Source organism: Amblyomma americanum, chromosome 5, assembly GCF_052857255.1.
Source record: "Amblyomma americanum isolate KBUSLIRL-KWMA chromosome 5, ASM5285725v1, whole genome shotgun sequence".
Lineage (NCBI taxonomy): Eukaryota > Metazoa > Arthropoda > Arachnida > Ixodida > Ixodidae > Amblyomma > Amblyomma americanum.
The window spans coordinates 105,936,124-105,948,461 of record NC_135501.1 but is presented as its reverse complement, the minus strand read 5'-3'; the positions used below and the strand labels follow the sequence as shown (position 1 = coordinate 105,948,461).

At 46.7% G+C, this 12,338-nt stretch overlaps 1 protein-coding gene across 1 annotated transcript in view; it reads right to left on the bottom strand.

Moving 5' to 3' along the window:
• The window catches only part of LOC144134898 (neprilysin-like), a 48,090-nt gene that overhangs the window by 16,807 nt on the left and 18,945 nt on the right, over positions 1 to 12,338 (bottom strand). Inside the window, exons 6-9 of the mRNA XM_077667706.1 lie at positions 12,153 to 12,251; positions 9,025 to 9,336; positions 7,272 to 7,469; positions 4,772 to 5,001 (exon numbers count right to left, since the gene is read on the bottom strand). Coding sequence (XP_077523832.1) covers positions 4,772 to 5,001; positions 7,272 to 7,469; positions 9,025 to 9,336; positions 12,153 to 12,251 — 839 coding nt within the window. The remainder of the gene's footprint in view (positions 1 to 4,771; positions 5,002 to 7,271; positions 7,470 to 9,024; positions 9,337 to 12,152; positions 12,252 to 12,338) is intronic.

Sequence of the window (12,338 nt, the reverse complement as noted above, 5' to 3'; positions counted from 1 at the left end):
CAGTGTTATTTCATCATCTCTGTGTTGTGCACATGTATAAAAATTAATCCTTTATTTTTGTTTTCCATTTCGTTTAGCAAGTGCAGTTGTACTGCAAGATAGGCCTTTGAAAAAAAAAGGAAAAAAATAACAATGGTGTTTCAGATGTGCACTGTATGTCTCGCCATTGCTCCTGATGTAAAGGTGGCTGGAGCGCTGTCAAGCTGCCGATAGAGCAGCTTTTTCTCCAGCCACCTATTTTCGCTCCTCTGTATTTCAGTGGCGAAAATAAATATGACTATTATTCTATTATTCTATTCTATTCTAAAAATGCAATTTAATTTGTTATCGCAAGTAGGAAACCTGAAAAAAAAAACTGCATCTTTGCTGTCAATATTTTAATTTATTTAGGGCACTTTTTTTTGCTAATATCCACTCCTAACATCGTAATATTCACTCCAACTGCGTCTTACGTAAGACGCCATTTCGAAGAGGCGTGCGCCTTGTTGAATCAACCCTGTTAGTGCCACCGGGCGCTGAAACGGTGACGTTGACAACCATGGATGACCCTGCACGTTGAAGGTAAAGGAATGGCATTGCGCAGCTGGCTGAGGGTACGTCTTGTGTGATATTGCAATGCACGCAGCTGCCAACATCGGCAATCACGATAGTTCGCACTGCCTAAGAAGTTTGTCGACAGATCTGTGCACTCAGAGGAAAATAACCTCTCGCTGCCAACCAGGTGAATTTGTGTGCACTTTAATACAAAATAGCGACGATAATATGCGACGCTTGAACCGGTGCTTAAATACGCGCATTAAAACAACAACGGCACAGAGTTGGACTTTCCAGCCTACCTTTCTGTGCTGATTCTTGCTATCATCACCGCCAAACTTCACGCGAAGCTTATGACGCTGTAGATGAATGCTGGCGCTCCCTGAAAGGACATACATTTGGTAAAAGGAGAGCAGTGCATGCAGCCCACCGGGTAAAGGTTGGATTTTGAAGTTCCACACGCGGGGTATATGACAGCTACACCGGCACCAAGAAAGTACGCATTGAATGTTAAAACTGTTGAATATTGAAAGGTCGCCAGTGTTGCGGGAGGGCATCAGTGCAGCGCCAGTGGATCGTGAAGCTCCGTGGAAGGCAGCATGGCTTGTGAATGACCAGAATACCCTTCGGAACTACATCGAGCACGTTTGTACTGGCAGCAACACCTCAGTACCACTTTGAAACAATGAAGGATGAATTTCCGGTAACGACAGATGTAATCGAAACCTGCATTTATGTAGATTATATCCTCTGCGGCGCACAAGACGATGAGGAAGGAGCGAAAATATACGGTGAAGCAAGTCGCACATCTCAGGCTGCTTCATTGCGCATGCACTAATGGGGTTGAATTAGCACAGAGATGAGTGAACTGTTTTGTCTTAGGGTCCCCGATGAAATGCCCTTGGGTCAAACTGAATATTTGCTGAAAGGGCTAGCTTTAAGTTGGGGTCCAAGGGAAGAGAGACTGAACTTTTCTCCGCAAAGGTGCAGTCGAGCACCACGCGATTTACCCAGAGACGATCGCGTGGCTCCACTACCCGCTAGGACTACTGTCGTTGTAGGCCTATACGGTGAAAGCGAAAGGGCTACGAAAGAAGAACTGGAAAGAAAACATCGCGTGGGATTTGGCCCTTCAAGATGATCTCCTAAGGCAGTGGATCAAGTGGTTAGAAGAATTGCGTTCACTACATGAGATCATCATCCCAGTAAGGTACGACGTGAACGCCAAAGGACACCCACCGAGTCGAACCCTGCACGGGTTCACAGCCGCCAGCCCGAAAGCCTACGGCGCCGTGGTCAATATCTGCACAGAGCATTATTCAGCAGAAATAACTTCTGCCTTCGTGCTGTTCAAACAATATTTTGCCGCTTTAAAAACGGTCACCCTGTCAAGGCTAGAATTATTGGCAGCGTTTCTCGTATCGAGACTCAGCCCTTTCGTGAGATACATTTTTGATATTAAGTTTTACATCCTTTACCTCTGGACCGACTACACGATCCCACAGAGCTGGGTCAGAGGAAACTCCGCGCAGTGGAAGGAATTCGTGAGAAACCGTGTCACGGAAATTCAACAAATCACAATGACCTCGACGTGACAATGTTGCACTGGAAAAACTAATCAGGCTGACCTCATTACCAGGGGATAGACAAGCGCTCAGCTGAAGACCAGCGAGCTATGCTGGAGCGGGACGCAGAGGATAACAGGTGCAGACGAGGCATGACCGGCTGAAGCAAAAACAGAGGACTTCACGGCTGAGGAACTTGAGCAGAAAAATAAGGCCGGTGTCTTAAATTCTGCCTGCGATAACGAAGATGAGTTGCCGGAGCTGCAATAATCTAGCTCTGTAGCTATAGTAGATGAAATAACAGGTTGGATTTTCAACGATGAAATTCGGGCTTGTTGGTTCATACTTCGGAGCAATAGCGCAACTGGACAAGGGGCCAAGAACGAGTAGACCCACCATGCACTTTGCTTTTTGAAAATCTGCGAGGTGCTGATAGGACTTCAAGCCTTTATCTGCTGCAGAACTCGGTCATGGGGAAAAATTTTGGCACAAGAGGCAGAATTCTCTGCGGAACTGGAAAGCCCAGAAAAAGGTGCTGCATCTCAAGCGACACTGCCCTGAAGGATTTCACTCCATACAGACAAAAATGACCTACCGAGGAATGAAGGATAAATATTTTCCACAGGAACGATTCTTGACGAACGGCATCCGATTGTGCAGCGCTACACAACACTGCTAGTGCACCAAGCCCAATCACAGCTGCTTCGCCCAGGCACCAAAAAGAGACTTGTGCAACTACGAGACAAGTACTGAACTCTCCTGGGGGCGTAAGTTTGTGAAAAAGTGTTGAGATCGTGTGGTGTGTGTAGACGGCATGGTGTGTCACGTTTAGACACACCAACAGGGCTCCTTCCATCTGACAGGACGTCCCAAGCGGACGCCTATCAGGTCGGGGGCCTGGACGTTGTTGGACCCCTTATGGTGAGAGAAAATAGTCGGACTGTGAAATTGTACATCGGACTGTTAACATGTGCTGTGACGCGAGACATGCATCTTGAACTTGTTGAGGACATGAATACAGAATGATTCTTAGAGGTGTTCTGACGATTTGTGTCACGCAGAGGCATGCGGCGAACTATTTACTCAAACAACGCTGTGTCATTTAAACGAGCCACAGAGGATAGGGGAATTTTGTGGAAGCTCCTGCGACGCACTGAAACTCCGAACTGTTTTGCCAAATCCGGGATAAAACAGAAGTTTATAGAGGAGCGAGGACCGTGGTGAGGCGGATTCTACGACAGGCTTGTCCGTAGAGTGAAAAACGCACCGGGAAAAACGATCTGACGTCAGTGGCTACACACCATTGAGCTGTGAACAATCCTGGCAGAGGTGGGGGTATTTATAAATTCTAGGCCGCTCACGTACTCATACGAGGACCCTGAAGAGGGTGCTCCACTCACACCGTACAGTGTCCTCACATGAACAGGGTTAAGGACTCTGCCGCCGCCTGAAGCACGAGCCATCGAAACGTCCGCCGCTTCGTTCGAAGCGCACTGGTAGAAAACAGCACGAATGCTAAATCTTTTCTCGAATACTTGGCAGCGCGAATGTTTGGGGTAGCTGCGTTCGGCCTTTGCCTCTAACCGACCTAAAGCCGTGACTCCCCGAGTCGTAGAGGCTGTTTCGGTCCGAGAGAACGAACCACGACTGCTGTGGAAAACGGGAGTCATCGCTGCCATGCTTCCTGGGCGCGACGGCGAGGTTTGCTCTTGTGAGATATGAATGGCAAAGGGGAGGACTTTGCGGCGCCTTTTTCATTACTCTGCTTCTTGGAGCTTTCGAAAACGTAGAATAACGAAGTTAATTCGGCGGGGCAGTGTTGGGACTTCGTTTTCTTTCTTATGTCCGCTTCGCGAGAAGAAAGCCAGCGATCTATCGCTTGTTCTTGGATGGCGGTGGCTCCCTGCGGGCGACGGGCCTCCGTGAACCCGAGGGAAAGGGCCATAGTTTGAGGAAAGCAGATACCTCCGCTGTCTGGACGGTAGGGAAAAAGGCAGAACGAGCGCGGAGCCCCAAAAAGGAGCTTGTAATGTTTCCAGCTCTTGCTTCCTTTGTAACGAAGAGTTAGATTGCTCCTTGTTTCTCGAAAATAAACCATGTTACGAGAAACTACAATATTCTGCTGACTTAAATGCGAATGTCTTTCTTGCATGCCAATGTCTCAGGTTTTACCACACCGTCATCCTCTTGAAGTTAGCCATCAATAGGTTCGTGCCTGAGCATGATCGTCAGAGCTAGGAATTTGCACTTATTGGCGAAAAAAAAACATTCCAGCTTGCAATCCGAATCTCCAAGCAGTGAGCACCTTTCTGCTGCAGGCCGAACGTGCGGAGCGCCGAAAAAGAGTAAAATATTCCATGAATGCTAAAAAACAAATCAAATAAAGCGGTTGTCTTTGTTATCTAAGTAGTCGCTGATGATTTCTTCTTTGCACTTTCGCTTCTTCAATGTGTGTTGGGGCGGGAATATAATGCGAATATAAGTCAGCGCTCGCACCGTCTCCTGCTCTTTAAACCTCCTTGTCTCGCACTTCTTACGAACCTCAATTCTGAACGGGCCGTAAAGTTTTTTTTTTAGCCTGTAGGCTCAACCCATAACATTGCTGCGTTCCTTAGGTACGCCCATGATGACCGTAACGTCATTTAGACTCCCGCATGTAAGGCAAAGCGTACCTGTCCGAATGCTCCGTAGTTAACAGCGGCTGGAGCATCGTTGTAGAAGAACGTCGGCTGTAGTATGCCGGCCAGAAAGGTTACAATATTCAGGCCTGAGGTGTAGAAAGCGTTCGCTTTCGCCGCTTGGAAGTTGCCGGTGACGTTCCCGCTGAATACACGTAGCGTCAGCAGACGGCGGTAGTGGAGGTAAGGGGTGGTAAAATTTTCGCCAACGTCTGGATATGTACCTGCGCCGACGGTAGCCAAATAAAGAAAAAAATATTTCGAGATAAAATATTTTCCTGAGAGCACGAGAAAACCATTGATATCAGACGTGAAAGTATAAGGTCTATTAAGAGTGCCCTAAGCTCCATCAAAATAAAAAAATAAAAATCTTGACCGCTAAACATAACCCAAGCAATAAATTTACTGCGTGGCTTCAGGATATGGTAAAAGGAAAGTAAATGTGCAAGGAGCATCCCAGACACAAGCCGAAGGTGTCTGGCGTCCACAAATTTATTAAGAGGACTCGTTCAACCTCCAGGAGGGAGCGGAGCCGCCGGCAAGCGTAGAAGGCGGAGCGCGGAGATCCGATCGCGTAGCCGTCGAATTCTGATCTGCGCGAGCTCGCCGAGCGTTGTGGGATATATCATCTTCTTGTGAAGCCGGGCACAACACTGCACGCTACAGGAATATATCTCAACGTAAAAGTATTAGGCGTAAAATAAACAGCAAATTTATAAGCTGAAAAAAGATGAAAAGTTCAAGATGCCCTAACAACGTTGTCTATATACCTGGAAATCTGTACTCTATAGCAGTAAAATCACGTTTGTTATGCTGCAGAAAATTACTGCGTTTGCATAGTTACGCTGCGTATCTGCTCGCGAACATAATTACAAGCACTCACAAATAAAATATGAAATTCAAACACTCAAAACATGGTTCTGTCATGGGCTCACAGTACTAATCAGCGCCTGAAGATACTATTGAAGGGGCAGATACTGCATCAATAACGTCTAACCTTTGAAGTATACATTAAATTTGGAACTTCCTTATTGAAACTGAGGCTACATAAGGCACCTTGCTTCTGGTCAATATAATTTTCTGATGACGCCGAGGAGGCGAAATGAAGTGGAAAAGGTGCTAGAAAGCCTTTCTGATGTCAAACAATACTCCGGGGGGGAATCTTTATCACAGGCTTCAACAGAACGCACTTTCGCTTAAGGATATCGGCGCTGAATAGAAACTATTTTGAAATTTTTATAGATGTTCGCCAATTACAAAGCGCTTCGCCTCCAGAGCACTTCAACTCTATTCAAGTGCGGACACACGCCAGATGTTTGCCATCAGCAGTGGAGGCATACCGACCTAGAGGAGAACACCTTTGAGGATATCAGTGCCTAATTCAGATTTAGACCAAGTTTAAACCCGATGCTACACACAAGTTCAGATCCAGCAATCATCCATGTGGAAGCGTTTGGTGAGAGAAAAGCCTTGCGTAATGATTCTTCTCAATGTTTATGTTTAACTACGCAGGTTGTATACGAAACACTCAACACACTGAATTATTGGCAGTCGTACGACAAACTGCTCTTTGCTCGCATCACATTTGCTCTCTCTGCCACCACGGTGGCTCAGTGTTTATGGCGCTCGGCTGCTGACCCGAAAGATGCGGGTTCGATCCCGGCTGCGCTGGTCGCATTTCGCATTCTGCAATGATAACTAAAATATAAGCTGGAATGAACATATAACTGACGTATGTGCATCACGTTTTCGTAAACTTTGTGTCCTGAAGCACAAACTGAAGAATGTTACTGCAAACGAAGTTTTTAGGCTATTCATCATTAATGAATCTAGGTTAGAACAAGCTTACGTCGTCTGAGACCCGTTTACTAAAACTAACGTTCAAGCTCCTGAAATATTCAGCGCAATGTCACTCCATTCATCTGTTCAAAATACCGCTCAACCGACTCACCAACTGCCATAATTCGAGAACATAGGACTCAAACACTGCCGGTAACACGAAAAATTCTCAGAATAAAATTTATTTCCCCACTCAAACATACGTTTATAGTGTACCCAGATCCCTATGTAAAGCCATTTTCCGCTCCACAGCCAACAAGACATCTCCACTCTGACTCACTAACTCTATTAACTGCCAGAACAAACCTATTAAAATACATCTTTTTCTCTCCCAGCGTAACTGAATGGAATGCTGCACCTTTGACAGCACTACGTGACATATACTCGATTGAAAACATAGAAGACTGATGCCGTCAAACTTATCGGCTTTGCGTTTTACATTTCTTTCAGTGTTTTCTGTTTTTGTGTTGCATTGTATTGCCCCTCCTGCTAGGTCCCAGAGGAGTCTGCAGTATTCTGTAAATATATAAAGTAAACATGTCCTACCGACCGACTAACAAATTATCCTCCAGGCACTTAGTAATGTACACAGGCCACTGATTTCCACAAGCAACGGTGACGGAACCTGCCGCCTGAAAAATAAATGACTGCTCACCAAAATAGTCCTCGATTAGGTCGTGGTTGTGCAGTCCTTCTGGGTAGCCGATAATAATTCGCATTGTTTTGGCTTTTCCAGTCATCAGGCACCAGACTCCTTGGTCTATCCAGTCCGACGCATTCAGCTTCTCGAAGAGGGCTCGCTTGACATTGGACACCATTTGTTTGGCATATGCCAATGCAGTGGAAGGAACGACTAAAGGCGTATCCGCAAGAGTGCAACGAGACAGTGGCGTGGGGCATGCGGCAGGATTAAAAAAAGGGCACAAAATCAGGACCGTGCGAGGTTCAGCATTACGCGACGCTTTTGAATCATTAAAAGCTTCCACAGTGCAAATCGTTAAGAATTAAATGTGTCATATTCACATTAATAATGAGCACAAACTTTGGAAAATGTTCTCTTCCCAGTGAAGTGGTCGCAAGGAGCTGACCTCAAACGACTAAGTAGGTGCTCCAAGGTACTCGGTGGCAGGGAGGGCGCTTCGGTCGTCTCAAACTTAACAGAAGCTCTGCGGAGTTACTCTGAGAGGCAGTTTCGCTAAGTCGAATTTTGGTAGGCATACTTTGGCAGGACGACACTCGTGGTTTTGATCTCTAAATTTTATTACGGGCTGGTGCTTCGCGAAGGATCTCCTAACTTCAGTATGCTGGGCGATCGACCGAAAAAAAAATACATCGCCTGGTATTGAGGGCAATTAGAATCAGCAGAGGAGCTTTGCGTTACACTAACTTCATTGCTTCAAAGATCGCTGATTCAGCGTCAGAGACCTCTATACCAAATGTCGCAGTCTATTACTTAACAGCAGCCTTCACAAACAATTCAAAAACCGATGTTAGACTTATAACATTGCTGCCTTAGTCGAGTGAAAGAGCTCGCATTTGCTTGTCAGACAGTCACACTGATGTTGCGTGCTATTAGAAAACTAAGAACAAAGAGAACAGCTAAAACATATTCTGAACAAAGTGAAAATCAACAGCCGTATGTACTGGGCGGTACCGTCCATTTAATTAAAACCTCGCCACCTGTGCCTTTCCACGTGGATTCTCGAGACATCCGTACAGCTGACGGCGAAGCAGCTTAATTCCCGACCACACAAGACAAGATCAAGATTCTGACTTACGCCCAACAATACGGATGTGCAGGCTGTCAAGAATCGCTCTTTTCAGCATATTTGAGATGAGAATGAATAAATCTGGGCCAAACACTAAATCAAGCTCACTAAAGACAACCTACAGTCAAGATAAGGGTCATTAAAGTAAAGACAAACGCCAAAGCGCAATTATGCCAAATTTTCAAGTAATATCAGATATCACATAATTACATATGATGTAATACACTCAATTCCAATCAATGCTTTGTACATTGTTTTGCTACTGCTGCTGCCATCTTGAAATTCCTTTTACTTAGTTCTAGATGTCCCGCTGTAGTGTTTCGCTATGGGACTTGCAATGTTTCGCTATGTAATTAGCTCATATGCATCTACTTAAGTTATGTGTGTTGAAAACTTGCAGCTTGAAACAGACACCTGAAGCATTCAAATTGGTGGGACTGAAGAAAGAACAATGCACGACAAGACACCTTAAGCATTCAAGGTGGTGAATTTGAAGAAGGAACAATTCGCGACAGTGAGATAAGAATATTAACCGAGGGAATGAAATTTTGAAACGACTACAAAACGCTAACTACTTATCCGGGCAACACACCTTCGTCAAGTCTATATATGCCACAAGAACGTCAACGTACTACTCACATTTGCGAAAGTAGCGCAGCGAGACGGCCAGTGCCATGAGGTTGGTGACAGTGTCGTGGCAGAAATTCTCTATGACAACTCCTCGGTGGCTCTGTGTCCCCACAGCCTTCGAGATCATCAACTGCCCATGGGATAGTGCAAGGAGGCGGTGGAGCAAACTCCAAGCCATGAGGAGCCGAGTGTCTTCAGGCTTCAGGTGGTCACGGTTCATGAGGAGCACAACTAGCGCTGGTGCGTCGTCAGTGAGTTTTATCGTGTGGGTGGACTTGCACACGTTGTCCGTATACTGGGTGATCAACCGCTCCCAGTGGGCTGCAGAACACGCGCAGGAAAAAGATTCTATTGCTCTTTTCGACCAACAGGACACGAGACAGTTCAGTTCGACTAGATAAGCAGCAGACGTTAGAAGCTTAGAAACAGAAGCTTAGAATCAGCGCCAGTAGATTTTCACTAACGGCATTATTGTCCCAGTCACCGCAGTAAGCCCACAGACACTGAAAATGACACTTGGCACGCGAGGGACGCCACAGGGAGGAGTCCTCTCGGCTCTTATATTCAATCTGGCCATGATGAAGCTTCCTACCATGCTGGGGGAGGCCCCCGGTGTGCAGCATGCCCTGTAGGCGGACGACATCACCCTCTGGGCAACACATAGATCGGCTGGAGAAATCGACGCCAACCTGCAACAACTTACGGCTATTGTGGACGAATATGCACACCGCTGCGGCCTTGAGTGCTCCCCGAGCCACTGGGCATTCGTGCACATACGACCCAATCCGATGTGCACCCCAAATTGCCTTCTCCCTGTTTAGTGGTTCGATACCTTAACACGAGGAAATCAGAGTATTGGGACTCTACACACACAGGAACCGCAAGATTGTCACCACGCTAAAAAACCTCCGCAAAGTGGGAGACAAGGTAAGCCGTGTGATACACCGGGTATAAAACAAACGGGGGATGGGGGTTGCGATTCAAAGAAGCCCTGAAGCTGGCTGATGCATTCGTTACCAGCCGAATCCTGTATGCGGCACCGCACCTCCCGCTCGCCCCATCGACCTCTCACTGTAAATAGAAATAAAAGTTTTCCTCCTCCTCCTCCACCTGCACAAATGCGATGAGAATGCTCTCGAAGTGATTCTCCGCAAAATCTATGAGAGAGCTCTCGACTCCCTCATTGCCACGTCCAACCAATGTCTCCTCGGTCTCATGATGACGACCACCTTTGGGAAGCTGCGCGAGGCTCATCTCAACAACCAATACTTGCGGTTAAGCGAAACACCTGCGTGTAGCCGCCATATCTCAACCGCCTCCACATCACTTACAAAACCCAACAGGAGAAGAGGGCATCCCTGCGCGAGGCCTGGCGCTTCGCTCTGTAGGTTCGCCCACTCCCGAACAACATGACAAAGGGTGCCATTGATGGCCGCCGCCTCGCGCGAGCGGAGGCCATTTCCGAGCAGTATGGTGCGCGACCAGGGGTATTCTATACGTACGCGGCCGGCCCACACCATAGAAGTTGGTACACGGCGGCCGTAGTCCACCAAAACAGTTCATTTCAGGGCCTCACCTGCCGTGCCCCCAACATTGCATTCGCGGAGGAAGTTCCTATCGCACTTGGAGCCGTGGATCCAGCATCCCGAGTCATTATAACCGACTCAAGGGGAGCTTGCCGCAATTTTGAACAGGGTCAAATTCCAGGTCGCGCCTTCCAAATCTTACATAGATGTGAGTACCAGGGTCTCAAAACCCGGCGTGCCATCATCTAGGCCCCAGCACAGGTGGCGAGAGATGGAAATAATGTAGCGGACATTATAGCCCACGCGCATGACCATCGGGCATCGCCACACCCTCTGCCTGGTCCGGCTCCTGATTTCAATTCGGACGTTACTTTTCGGGAGATCTCTTATATCAAAGATCTCACGGCCGATATCCACCCCACTGTAAAGGCCTCAAGAAGGCAGAGGAGCGCTCGTTTCGGCTCTACACCAACAGGGTACTATGCCCGGCAGTGCTTAAACATTTCAATTCCGCCTTTTCGGGAAATGTATGCGGACATGTACCACATTGTGTGGGCATGCCCTGCCAATCCTGGTTTCCCAACCAAACCCCCACCCCACCCGAGAGAACTGGGAGCATGCCCTGCTCGGCTGCTCAACCCTTCAGGATCAACAAGTCCTGGTGGTAAGAGCCCAGTCCGCCGCGGAAGCCACAGGGATCCTGGACTAGGAATCTCTCTTAGTGATTGTGAGGGCAGGGCCCTTCAGGCCCTGGAGCAATTGTTTAATTTTTTAGTTTATACAGGCTGGGATCACGAAGAACCTCTACAAAGGGCGTGTCGGTATCACAGGAGGAAGATATTTGAAAATGGTCCAAGTCAGTGCACACATATGTCGCTACTTGAAGTAAGATATATTTGTGCAGCACTGCTTTTATTTCAACGTGGAGAGCTGCGATGTTACCTTACTAAAGATTACAGATAACATATTAAAGAGGTTCAGGTTCTAAAGAGTGCAGTTCGGTGCAATGTGACATTGTCTATTAGTGTAGGACCACTATCACTTGTTATTACAGTGCTACCTATATTCAGAACTTTACGAAAGATATCAGCTGCTTCCTGAATAGATTGAGAAGCCAGTAATTCTTCGTTTCCCTGCCATTCGGACCAGTTAACAAGGGCTGGCTTTAGTAGTTATTTGAAAAGCTAGAGGAAAAGTAAGAGGAAATTATATACTACAAAAATCAATATTAGGCCTTTAAATAAAATTAAGCAGAAGGCTATGCAGTAGGCATTTACTTTTTTGTGTTCCTCGACTAAATTTTAAACGCCAATTCCTGAAAACAAAACCTTTCTTGTTTTAATGGCCATTCCTGATGCCCAAGATGATGTGAAACAATTGTCTTTTGTTGCGAAATGATTTAATTTTAAACAACTTTTTCTCTGTAGGTGGCTGAACATCGCTGGTGCTGTCCGTGGTTCGAGTCCTGCTGAACTGTTGCTGGCAAACACCTCCCGTCTTATTTTCTTTGCGCCATCTACAGAATCTCGTCTGCAATGGGCTTTAAAAGGAGAGCGTCCAATTTCAATCAAAATATTAAGAGAAAATGATGTATAAAGGATCACAACGAACCTTCTGAAGCGTAACCTTCCGTGAGACGTCCGAGTTTGCCAACAGTTGTATATTGCGCTCTGAACCGCATCTTCCGCAGTAGTTCAACGAACTGCCTCACTGAAGGGAGAGAAGGCGCACCGTGTACAAAGTCGTATCATCCTTTAATCAAAAACGCTACGATATCAGTCACTGCAAAAGCTTTTG